The sequence below is a fragment of the Pan troglodytes genome, chromosome 2 (assembly GCF_028858775.2).
Source record: "Pan troglodytes isolate AG18354 chromosome 2, NHGRI_mPanTro3-v2.0_pri, whole genome shotgun sequence".
Taxonomy (NCBI): domain Eukaryota; kingdom Metazoa; phylum Chordata; class Mammalia; order Primates; family Hominidae; genus Pan; species Pan troglodytes.
Window position 1 is genome coordinate 3895698 of NC_086015.1, and position 13658 is coordinate 3909355.

General features: G+C 35.0%; 1 protein-coding gene across 21 annotated transcripts in view; it reads right to left on the reverse strand.

Annotated features, from left to right (window-relative positions):
• The window catches only part of LOC739761 (putative COBW domain-containing protein 7), a 79137-nt gene that overhangs the window by 45216 nt on the left and 20263 nt on the right, over positions 1–13658 (reverse strand). For 18 of the 21 annotated variants that reach the window (XR_010155468.1, XM_054680356.2, XM_054680347.2 and 15 more), the window contains 4 exons: positions 11787–11873; positions 9358–9454; positions 8166–8257; positions 62–121 (listed from right to left, as the gene is read on the reverse strand). Coding sequence is in view for 19 of the 21 variants with exons in the window: in XM_054680347.2 (XP_054536322.1) it covers positions 62–121; positions 8166–8257; positions 9358–9454; positions 11787–11873 (336 nt within the window). In the remaining 2 variants the exon portion in view is untranslated. Of the gene's footprint in view, positions 1–61; positions 122–3609; positions 3722–8165; positions 8258–9357; positions 9455–11786; positions 11874–13658 lie in introns of those variants that run through there. The other 3 variants (XM_063806573.1, XM_054680357.2, XM_063806581.1) reach the window with 3 other exon arrangements.

Consider the following 13658-nt stretch of genomic DNA (forward strand, 5'->3'; position numbering starts at 1 on the left):
AAAAAAAAAAAACAAAAAAAAAAAAACAAGAAAGATAAAAGAAAACTGTTTTTTAACTTACCATCAAGGTAAATATCACTCCCTAATTCAGCATCAACCCAAAACATAGAAGCCACTGCACCTGAAAATATATAATATTCATCAAATAAAAATATTTCTTCACACTGAGAAACATGATTCTATCCATGTTTTAATTTGCCCTGATAAAATTAACAGGTAAACACATATATCTTCTTATGGAAATTACAGTGATAGAAGCTTTAACTATTTATAGCAAAAGGGAATTATAGTGATAGAACCTTTTACTATTTATACCCATTCCATTTCCGTCTCTCTGGTTATTTCCTTTAAAAAAGACCAATTCTAACCACATATAAACAAAACATCATTCTTCTACCGATGCCATAATAATTTAATTAACAGATATTATCAAACAATTTGAGCAGTATGGCTTTGTGCACATCAGACTTATTTTTATTTTCTCACCTCTTTAATATGATAATCATTCAATCATAAATAGTGAATTATCACTCTAAAGGAAAAGGAAAACAAAACATAGATAATTCCAAAATCACTTGCCCAAAAAAAATTTACTTGTAATCTGTGTAGAACTAGAAGTAAAATTATATACTCTATGGCATTACTAATTATTCCTCACACTATTTATTTAGTACTGTATAAAACCTGGGTCTTAGGAAAAATTTTTCCTAAATAATAAATTAAAACTTGCTTTTGACAGAAATTGGTTCAGTACCAAACCACATACCCTGATTAGTATGCCACAACGCAAGACAAAGAAAACTGACAGCAAGGAAAGTATTTGATTTTTGAAAGCATCACAGGCCCAGTTAGTGACAGGGCTGTCTAAAAGAATGAGTGTAGGAGAAAAACAAGGATAATAAAACTCATTCCAATGTCTAAAGCTGTCCACCTACTCTGACAAGATGTGGTCCCCCAAGCATCACTCGGTGTCAACAATGAAATACCTGTCAGCTGTTTACAGTGATTACTCATGCAAGATATAGCAAGGGCCACAAGATCTAATGGTTTCCTGATACCTATTGATTATTTTCCCAAAAACTTAATAGTTTTCCAATTTGACTCAAATAGGATTTGTGAGTAACAGGGGCTGAATCAATGTCCGTTCTTTTCAAGGAAATTACTTTACTATGACAATTATTTAACTTAGAACTGGAGAGTGTCAGTCTCCAAAACGGGAAACAACTGAATTGCCAATAAGAATTTTGTTCACTTTCTTGGCTAAAACATGATTTTAATTAATGAGGGGGAAAATTAAATCTACTGTATCACTACTCCAAACAATAAGTCATTTAAAAAAGCATGAATTTTTTCACTCAGTAAAATATCTAACATACATAAATCATTTTGCAATTTTTGAAAATTCATTGATTTTTATTCCAATAAATAGTTTACAAATCCTACTGTTAATATTTGCCTCTTAAGTTGAAATGTAAGAGTATATTAATACTTTATTCTAAAACTGGTATTTATCTTTGATATAATACTTGCCAGACTACATGAGAAAGATCTATTTAAAATTTGGATGTAGGTATTTAGGAGGAGTAAAGATGAATGAACAAAATTGATCAGTGGCTCTCAAACCAGGGTGCTTTTCTCCCCAGGGAATATTTGGCAATGTCTGAAGATGTTTTTGGTTGTCTTAACTAGGGGAATGCTACTGGCATCTAGTGGGTAGAAGCCAGGGATGTTGTTAAATATCCTACTCTGCACAGGGCAACCCCCTCACAACAAATAATGATCCAACCCAAAATGTTATTTGTGCTGACACTGAGAAAACCTGAACTACATTTTAGAATCTCCCTTCTTCAAAATCTAATAAAACAAAAAATAAAAATAAAAAATAAAACAAAAAGGCCAACATTTTATTAGCAGCAACCAAATATAAAAGGGCCTGCCATAAATTTTGAAGACTGATAGTCAAAATAAGAAACAAAGTTATAGGTGATTGATGGTCATTCCCAACTCTACCCCTACCTCCAATAAGAGGTTGTAGGGAAATAGTTTACAAAATCCTAAACACTTACCAGAAATACACTCCAAAATGGCAAAAAGTAGAGCCGAGGAACGAATAAGCAACACAAGGAAAAGTCAACAAAAAAATTTCAAGAGTGAGTTTTAACCATCTCCTTGCTTTGGGAAGGAGAAGGTCAGGTCACATTCTAGGGCTCAGAACAAAGAGAAATGAGAGGTCTGAGGTCGAATGATGTCCCCATACAAGGCAAAGGAATTTTATTCATAAGCAGTTGGGCAGACCCAAGAGTGAAATACTTGGTACTTCAAGAGAGCAGAGCCTAAAAGCCACATTGCCCCATTTGGCTCTCTGAATCACCACTTTTCCCTTCTCTTTCCCTCCACTCCAACAATATACAGCTTTCAAACTAGGGCTCAGGAGAAAAACAAACTTGGGTAAGGAGAGTGGAGTATTAAAAATATTTCCCATCAGCACCACGTAGAAGTTCTCCCATATCAAGAAGAAACATGTATGCGTATGTTGTATTACAGCCTGACAAAAAGAAACACACACATACAGGGAATAAAAAGCAAGAAAGAACACAAAATGAAGAAATGAATAGGGCACACAAGTGGCAAAGAACCCATTCTGGAAGGATACATAACCCAATAAAAACTAAAGAAAATTCTCAACAACTTCATCATAATGAAGAACTTGAAAACAATACAACCTTATAATAAACAAGCTCAAAAGCAAGAAGCAGCAGAATAAGATGAAAATGCATTTGTAGCGCTAAAGAAACTTAGAGCCTATATAACACAATGACTTAACCAATTAATTCATTTAAAATATCAAAAACAGGACAGACACTGGAGAAAACAGAATTATTGACAAAAAGGCTTCAGATGATCACAGTAAATGCAAAGGTAAAAGACAAATCAAAGCAATTAGAACACATACGAAGAACAAAAGAAAATTCAGTATTAAAAAAACTGGTGTCATGAAGTAGAGGATCTAATAATTTGACCAAAAAAAAGTATTCATGGTAATAAACAAGGAAAATGTTCTTAGAAGAACTAAGGGCATATTATAATTTAGGGAAAAATGATTATAAGTGACACTTAGATATACCTTGTTTATATTACTGAATTTCAAAAATAAAGAAGAAAACTCTCAGGCATTTTAGATTAAAAAAAAAAAAGTGCCTTCAAGGAGGTATGCAGAAAAATCAGACTTTTCTACAGTAACACTAGATGTCCCAAAATAATAAACAGTGACCACAAAGTTCTAATGAAAGTGTTCCCAAACAAGTTATTTTTCAGGAACAAAAGCAATAGACAGACATTCTCAAGCATTAAAGAAAACAGCAAGCATTGAAACTCAGAGACTATAATACTCACAAATTCTTCCTAATAAAAAGAGAAAACATTGGACAAAGAAATCCAGCCAATCAAACACTAGGAGATTATGGAACAACATTTACAAAGTTGAGGGGGAAAAAAGTGTGACTGATAAATTTTATACCTAGCCAAGTAATCCTTCAAGTAATATAAAAACAAAAGACAAATATTTTGAATCAATGAAGTGTATAAGAACCCAAAGAATGCATGCAGTACCTGTAACTTGAAAAGACTGCCTGACAATGAAATTCAATCAGGAGATGGACTAACTCGGGAATGGAGAAGCAACAGTACTGGTAATGAGCACCAAAACTATTAAAACATAGAACTAAAAGAATTATGACAGAACCATGACAACATAAAGAATATGATCAACATGAAACTAGGCCAATTAATATCCTACAATAGCCTCTAAGTGTTCAAGTGAAAGGAACAGTCACCTGTTTCTCACTTTAAATCAAGAGCTAGAAATGATTATGCTTAGTGAGGAAGTTATGTTGAAAGCCAAGATACGCCAAAAGCTAGGTCTCTTGAGCCAGTTAGCTAAGTTGTGAATGCAAAGGAAAAGTTCTTGAAGGAAATTAAAAGTGCTACTCCAGTAAACACACAAATGATAATAAAACAGCCTTATTGCTGATATGAAGTGGTCTGGATAGATGATCAAACAAGCCACAATGTTCCCTTAAGCCAAAGCCTAATTCAGAGCAACCCTAACTCTCTTCAGTTCTATGAAGGCTGAGAGAGGTGAGGAAGCTAGAGGAGAAAAGTTGGAAGGTAGCAGAGGTTGGTTCACAAGATTTAAAGAAAGAAGCCATCTCCATAACATAAAAGTGCAAGGGAAAGCAGCAAATGCTGATATAGAAGCTGTAGTAAACTACCTAGAAGATGTAGCTAACATCATTCATGAAAGTAGCTACACTAAGCAACAGACTTATTTTTTATTTATTTATTTATTTATTTTGAGATGGAGTCTCGCTCTGTCACCCAGGCTGGAGGACAATGTGCAATCTCAGCTCACTGCCACCTCCGCCTCCCGGGTTCAAGCCATTCTCCTGCCTCAGCCTCCCAAGTAACTGGGATTACAGGCTCCCACCACCAAGCCAGGCTAATTTTTGGTATTTTTAGCCGAGATGGGGTTTCACTATGTTGGCCAGGCTGGTCTTGAACTCCTGAACTCGTGATCTGCCCACCTCGGCCTCCCAAAGTGCTGAGATTACAGGCATGAGCCACCGAGCCCGGCCAGCAACAGATTTTTAATGGAGATGAAATGGCCTCCTTTTGGAAGAAGATGCCATTTAGGACTTTCATAGCTATAGAGAAGTCAATGCCTGGCTTCAAAGATTCAAAGGACAGGCTGACTCTCTTGTTAGAGGCTAAAGCAGCTGGTGACTTCAAGTTGAAGCCAATAATCATTTACCATCCTGAAAATTCTAGGGCCATTAAGAATTATGCTAAATCTCCTCTGCCTGTTTTCTATAAATAATAAAGCCTAGATGACAGCACATCTGTTTACAGCATGGTTTATTTTAAGCCCACCATTGAGATCTACTGCTTAGAAAAGAAAAGATTCCTTCAAAATATTATTGCTCATTGACAACGCACCTGATCACCCAAGAGCTGTGATGGAGATGTACAAGGAGATTAATGTTGTTTTCATGCCTGCTAACACAACATCCATTCTGCAGCCCACTGATCAAGGAGTAACTTTGACTTTTAAGTCTTATTTAAGAAATATATTTCATAAGGCTATAGCTACCATAGACAGTGATTCCTCTGATGGATCTGGGCAAAGTAAATTGAAAACCTTCTGGAAAGGATTCATCATTCTAGATGCCATTAAGAACATTTGTGATTCATGGGAGATCAAAGTATCAACATGAATGAGTTTGAAAGATGATTCCAGGCCTCACAGCTGACTTTGAGGGATTTCAGACTTCAATGGAGGAAATAACTGCAGATGTGGTGGAAACAGTAAGAGAACTAGAATTAGAAGGGGAGTCTGAAGATGTGACTCAATTCCTGCAATCTCATAAGAAAACTTTAACTAATGAGAAGTTGTTTCTTATGGACGGGAAAAGAACGTGGTTTCTCGAGATGGAATCTACTCCTGGTGAAGATGCTATGAACACTGTCGAAATGACAACAAAGGATTTAAAATATGACAGAAGCTTCATTGATAGAGCAGGGTTTGAGAGGACTGACTCCAATTTTGAAAGAAGTCATACTGTGGGTAAAATGCTATCAAATAGCATCATGTGCTATAGAGACATCTTCTATGAAAGGGAGAGTCAACTAATGCAGCAAACTTCATTATCATCTTATGAAATTGCGATAGCCACCCCAACCTTCAGTAACTGCTACCCTGATTGGTCAGCACCCATCAACATTGTGGCAAGACCCTCTACCAGCAAAAAGATTATGACTTGCTGAAAGCTGAGATGATCGTTAGCATTTTTTAGCAATAAATATTTTTAATTAAGGTATGTATGTTTTTTAGACAATTCTATTACACATTTTATAGACTACAGTATAGTATAAACACAGCTTTTTTTTTTTTTTTAAGAAATGGGGTCTCATGCTGTCATCCAGGCTGGAGTGCAGTGGTGCAATCATGACTCACCGCAGCCTCAAACTCCTGAGCTCAAGTGATCCTCCCAAGTAGCTGGGACTACAGGCCTGTGACATCACACCCGGCCAAAACGCATAACTTTTATATGCAATGGGAAACAAAAAAATGTGTGTGACTCACTCTATTGTGATATTCAGTTTACTGCAGTGATATGGAACTAAGCCCACAATATCCCTGCGGTATGGCTGTACAGTATAAGAATCACCTGAAGGGCTTATTAAAAACAGCTTGCTTGACCCCCTCCCTTAGAGATTCCGATTCAGTAGATCTGGGTTGGTCAAGAATTTGCCTTTCTAACAAGCTCCCAGCTGAGGCTGAGGCTGCCATTCAACATACTACCAAGTAGCACTGGCATAGAGAGATCCCTGGAATAAAATTTACCTACTTGTGTGTGTGCGTATGAATGTGTGTGTGTGTGTGTGCATGTGCGTGTGTGTGTGTGTGTGTGCGCATGTGCGTGTGTGTGTGTGTGTATACAGTCTTGCTCTGTTGCCTGGGCTGGAGTGCAGTGGCGTGATCTCGGCTCACCGCAACCTCCGCCTCCCAGCTTTCAAGCGATTCTCATGCCTTAGCCTCCTGAGTAGCTGGGATTATGGGGTGCGCCACAACGCCTGGCTAGTTTTTGAATTTTCAGTAGAGACTGGATTTCACCATGTTGGCTAGGCTGGTCTTGAACTCCTGGCCTCAAGGGATCCACCTGCCTCAGCCTCCCAAAGTGCTGGGATTACAGGCATGAGCCACCATGCCCAGCCCCTACTTGTATATCACAATAGTGAGATGATTACTTTTCAACTTTCTTCTTTGTATTTTTTAGGTATTTAAATTTTTTTACAATGAATGTTCCATCTTTACCCAAACAATAAAATCTTTATTGTAAAGAAAGTTAGAAGCAAGAAACATTAACATTTTTTATAACTATAATTTGTATAAAAGCTTTCTCTGTGATCTTTAGTTTTTCTTTCTTCCTCTGAAAAGCTGAATCGTGTTTAATTAAACTCTCAAAAGTATCAAGTTTTTGTCTATAAAATGGCAAAACTGTCTATGATGAAATAAACTGATATTTGCTATTTCTAATAAAAGCATACAATATATTTTTCTTTCTTACCAGATTCAAATATTTAACACCAACATATTAGTCCAAGTCCTATCATCAGTCAGATTTATCAGAAAGGTATGAAAACCCATGCCTACTATAACGACCAAAATAGCCTAATTCAATACTACTTTGAAAACATGGGGATGATGTTATTATGTAATTGTTTTAATTACAATAACCAAGGATCACATTTCAACTCTCAGGATACTTCAATATTTCTTTTGGACAACTATGACCTGTTTAGTAAATTACCCCCAAATACTTTAATATAGTTTTACAAATCGCCCCAATGCCAGAGACCCAGATCAAAAAGAAAATAATGGTATGGGTCAGATTCACAGAATAAGCACTAACTTTTATGCAAACTGAAAATAAAGATTTTATCTAAAAGTTATTTGGGGAAAATAAGCAGACTTTATCAAGAATTAGAGCTTGGTAAGAAGGTAACAGAAACCCATTGTTAGAAACAGGTTGACTCTGTGTAGCTTTCCATAGTAGAGTTCAGAGTTTCCTGTCATGATTCCCTTATCAATGCAGTGTAATAACTACTTACACAGCACTTACATTGTATTAGGTATTATAAGTAATCTACAGATGATTTAAAGTATATGGGAGGATGTGCATAGGTTATAGGCAAATACTACACCATTTTATGTAAGGGACTTTAACATTAATAGATTTTGGTATCCTCAGAGGTTCCGGAACTAATACCCCATGGATAAGGGACAACTGTACTTAGAGGTAGAAAGTCTCTGCTCTTCCTACATGTCCTTATTTTTAACAACTTCTGTTCTTACAAATACTCCTAAGTCAATCAATAAAACTTCAAATTCTATTAACAGCTTAAAAGTACCAAGAAATACTCTGTTCATTCATTCAACTGCCAAAGAAAATGACAACCGAGTACTTTTCCTCTTTTAAACCAAAAAAAGTTTTTGGTTTAATACTAACAAAAGCTTTAATACTCATTTTAGATATTCCTCTAATACATCTATTTACAATATATCACAGAACTATATTCTGGTTATTAATAATCTCACTTCTTACCAGGGTCTGCTAATCCAGTGGTCTCTAACAGTATGTAATCAAATTTCCCCTTCTTTTGCATCAAATTCTCAATAGCTCTAAGGCCATTGTCCCTGGAGAATACCAAAACATAATTTACAGTTAATTACCTAAATATTTTGAAGTGATTATTATAAACACTTTAAAATATATTCAACAACCCGAGACAAAAGTACCCTTAGGAATGTGAAAATTTAACTCACTTCTAACCTTCTAACAAAATGTCCGTCCCATATTTACCAGTGAGAAAACAATAGATGCATATATATAATAGGTAAAAAGAAATCATATACATAATAATACTTTATTAAAATTAAAAGCAGAGGAAACTTTATCTGACCAAGTATCTTTTTATAGCTTTATGAAATTTTTAAAAACCAACATAAAAAATAATGATAAAATTTATTAAGTATAGTAGTTTAATATAATAGCTAAAGGGACACTGATATTAAACACCATATAACTCTATTTTACATTAGGATGCAAGGTTTTAATTTCCTTTTTTCTTATTTTATCAAAAGTGAAGGAAAATCCTTAATAGATTATATTTTGGTTGTTCAAGAAAGTCTGTTATAATTTTATCCTTGCCAAAACATTTGACACAAAGTCAAATACCTAAGGGAGTAAATGATGCCGAAGAGATTTAATTCACTAGAATACACAAAATTAACAGTACAAGTAGTCATTTTTATAATTCATTCAACCAATATTTGAGTGCTACTATGTGTTGGGTAACTCTTCTAGGGTCTATGGTAGACTAGTGAACACTGTCCTTGAAAACTTAACTAGTAGAACATAATGTAAGGTTTTTCTCTTTTTTGATAGTCATTTATTTTTTTTATAAGGTTGAACACTTAGAAATATGACCAATGACAGATTAAATTCAGAATAATCATTTTTTACATATGAGACTTTCATGCACTAGAGATTAAATAAGCCCTGACATCAAAAGCAATAAAAACTCAATAAAAGGACCAAAACATTAGAGCAGATAGAAAAGACAGCAAGAAACACTTTAAGAAAATGCTTCCTAATAAGTTTATTTTCTATTTGTTTGAAAATACAATGAAGCAAACTGTGTAAATTCAGTTAAATTACTCAAGAAAATTAAAGCTGGAAATATAATCAATAAACATTTCTAGTAAACCATGTACACAGTAAACACATTCCTCACCTCACTGAACAGCAGAGGCAACCGTTTCTAAGTTCCAGCCACTCTTCATAGAGCTCTCCACCTTGGCTGACAGCTAAGGATTTCTCCAGCGCACTTCCTAGAATAAATAACAAACAGCACTCTTTAGCTTATGTCCATTAGCCAACAAAAAACAAAGATGAGGATAACTCAATAATGGAGATCTTAAAGCAGAAACTGCATTTTATAACTTATATTCTTTCATTTTATTCATGCAGCCTCGATATCTAAATTACAGTACACTACATTATTTTAGCTTTTATTTAAGATGACTTAAGCCCTGAAAAAGACACATCCTAAACTGATAAACATACCTACTTCCTCCTTAGGCCTCTTACTTGGCCATCCCCATTTCTAAATAAAGTAGCTACCTTGAAGGCATTTTTTTCTTGTCCAGGGTAAACTTTCTAAATAGACTAGTATGTTTTATATACTGGATTTTGTATGCCCTTCAACCTCTTAAGAGACTGCCTTATCTACCTTTTTCTTTTCATTCTTCTTCTAAATTGTTTCTGTTAGACAAACTGCTGAATATTCCCAACGAGTAAAAACCCTAGTTCATCTTGAGGAAGGTTTTTGGCCAGTGTACCATGTGCTCATTTAAAAATTAAACTTACAGGGAGGCCAAGGCGGGCGGATCACGAGGTCAGGAGATCGAGACCATCCTCGCTAACACAATGAAACCTCATCTCTACTAAAATTACAAAAAATTAGCCAGGTGTGGTAGCGGGCGCCTGTAGTCCCAGCTACTCAGGCGGCTGAGGCAGGAGAATGGCGTGAACCCGGGAGGCGGAGGTTGCAGTGACCCGAGACTGTGCCACTGCACTCCAGCCTGGGCAACACAGCGAGACTCCATCTCAAAAAAAAAAAAAAAACCTAAACTTTTAGTCAAATTCACATATTTTCCTAGCAATACTTACTTAAGAAAGAATAAACTATATTTGAAATGCTTGTTATCTATAAGAATTATTTTAAATGTTTTACTTTTCCTCTAATAAAGAAATGTACCAAACGGTGAAGTTCTAAAAGTCCACTAAGCAAATGAGCTCCCATAAAATCGAGTAGTTTTACACTTGCATATTTTTTATATTTCAGCTAGGTATTAATAAAGAGCTTCTAAAGAGGTTGTTACAGAATTCGGACTATATACAGAACATTAACGAAACATGAAGAAAAGTATTGAGAATGCTGTGAAAAATAAAATTGCAAAAATGATCCGGGAAAAAATAAAGAAAATAGTAAGAATAAATGTAATCAGTGTGCAATAGGTTATTTAATAAGATGATGAAAAAAACAGTCTGTTATTAGAAATCTCAGGATTTTTGCCTAAAAAGCACTTTTCTCTTTAGTTTATTAAAACCAGAAATCGAATATAACTGGCTTCCCATCTTGTTCATAAAACCTAGCTCTTTTACTTTTTACAACTGAAAAAAAATAGTACATTTTAAAAGAAATCGTTTAATAGATATTGTTTTTTGGCTAGAAGTGAGCTTTGATTACAATTCATACTTATGAAGAAAAACTCCTATAAAGATAACAGAAGTATTGTGTCTAGAGCTATTTTTTTGACTACAGTTTAATATTTCAGTTGAGAAGTTAAGCACACTTATTTTCACAGATAACTTAAAATACATGAGGATAAAGACCATATGTTTACCTTTATTTTTAAAATATTGAGTTTTAACTGCATTGCAGATAATAAACATTAAACAAAGTTAACTAATAACAGAAGCATTTTCAAATATTTTTCATGAGTTGCAATAGAGTCCATACAAAAGTGCCTTCCTAATTCCTAAAAAAAACATTTTTTGGCCAGGCATGGTGCCTCATGCCTGTAATCCCAGCAACTTTGGGAGGCCGAGGCGGGTGGATCACAAGGCCAGGAGCTCAAGACCATCCTGGCCAACATGGTGAAACCCTGTCTCTACTAAAAATACAAAAATTATCTGGGCATGGTGGCGCACGCCTGTAGTCCCAGCTACTCGGGAGGCTGAGGCAGGAGAATCACTTTAACCCAGGAGACAGAGGTGGCAGTGAGCTGAGATTGCACCACTGCACTCCAGCCTGGCGACAGAGAGAGACTCCATTTCAAAAAAAATAAAATAAAATAAAAAATAAACGTGTTTTCATATGTCTAGATTTTTACTTCTGGAGTCATTTATTTCATGTAAAAATGTAGTTTAATTCTGTTAATAAGAATTCCAAAGTTATACAAAATAAAATTTTATTAAAACTAATTTCAGTATCTCAACCCATATAAATCTTAACAGAAATTAATCCAACTTTTCTAAAGCTATCCACATCAATACAATACCTTGCATTTTCATTTTTAAATATGGAATATCAATTCACCAGAGGAATAAACAGTCACACAAAATCTTGCAACATGACATTTATTGAACTTTACTTACCTTCCCCAAATTCATTTAAAATGACCGCTACTCTTTTACTATGTTGCTCTGTCAAAATACAGTTCAGAAGTGTTGTCTTCCCAGCACCTATAAAACATATTTTTTGTAAATAAAAAAATTCAAAATAATTTTAAAGATACAAAAAACATATAAAGAATCCTAACGTTTTTGAGAATTTGCGTGCTATTTTTCATATATTATTTTAGTATAGAATATCCTAGAGGATAAGATTAAAGCATCCTTTGAAACCTGTTGCAAAATACTTTATGTAGACATAAAATTTTATAAATATTTACAAACACTCCTACAAGTTGAAAGTTTCTTCAACCCAGCCTAAGCTTCCCTAAAATTTACACAATCTTTTATTTATAATGACCTTTTATTTCAACATTAACGAGACGCAACTTCAGGCTGACTATATGGCTACTTATAGTATGCTTTAAACAATCTATAAAAGTTTTTATGAAATGGGGAATAGAGCCAGGTAGTGTCAACAATGGACAGAATGTTCAGTAAGATAAATTCATAAAGCTATACCAACTTTATCCAGCAGGTGGCATATGAAACCCAATATGTCAATCTCCAGTAGAAAAAAAATAGTCTTGTGAACCGTACACACTAAAATTCATAGAGGAAAAAAAGAAAATCCTAACTGCATAGTATTGTAGTTCAATTGTATGACTGTATCATTTCTTTATCTTTTTTTGTTGGACATTTGGTTTGTTTCCAGTGTTTTACTAGTACAGTGCTGCTAAAAACTTTTACATGTAGGCTATACATGTCTTCTGAAATACATTAAGTTTTCTAGTATATAACTAGATCTTCCTATAACTAGGAAGATTTTACGGAGTATTAGGGTATTAATATCTTTTAGGTCATATTCCTTTCAAAGCTTTTTAAGAGATGAAGGCTTATATTTAGAGTACTTTAGGAAGCTCAACATCACAAAAATATGAAGTATAGTATGGAAGAGAGAGACTTAGGGCAATGAGGAAGATCTTAAAACCAGTCCAAGCCTCAGACAGAGGCCCTGAACATGAGTGTTTCACAGGGCAGTGATGTGAAAACTGAAAGGAAAGGGTGAATGTAAGAAATCTAAGAGAAGATTTACTAGGGCTTTTTAACCATATTATGAAAAAAAAAAAACACTTTAAGACATAGTTCATTCATTCGAAGGTTTCTAATACGTTACAGATTTATGCTGGGCCTTGGTGAAAAAGCGAACAAGATAGTCTCTGCCTTCATAGAGCTTAGAAATATTAAGGGAAGGGGGGAATGGAGGGGAATTCAGTGAATAAGGAGGCAATTATGTCACAGGGTGACATATTCAATAGGAGATGCACAAAATGCTATGGAGAACCTAAGAGGGACATGTAGCCAGAGGAGTCACAGTAAAAAAGTACCTATTCCAAGGGGCTAAAACACTTGGCACCTTTGAAGTAACATTAGTTCATTGTGCGGGGCCAATTTGGCAGGCTGGAAAGGTTGGCAAGATCCAGATCCTACAGGTCCTTGTAATTCATGTTAAGGAATTTGGATTTTAACCCATAGGGATGCCACTGAAAGGTGTGACGCAGTCGGATTGACATTTATAAAGATCATTAAGGCTAACATGCAACGAATAAATTAAAGGGCAGCAAGACTCCAGATTAGTCAGGAGGCTTTTAGAGTATTCCAAATGGTTGGGATCACAGAAGCAGGATTTGGGGGGATGGTAACAGATGAAGTTTCAGACATGTTAAGTTTTAAGTTGTAGGACATCAAAATAGAAATTACACAGGTGTGTAGCTAAAGATGGACAAAGGGGGAAGGAGGAGGGAGCCTTAAAAAGAAGCCGGAGAAGCAGGTGGAAAAATCAGAAGAAAAATGTAA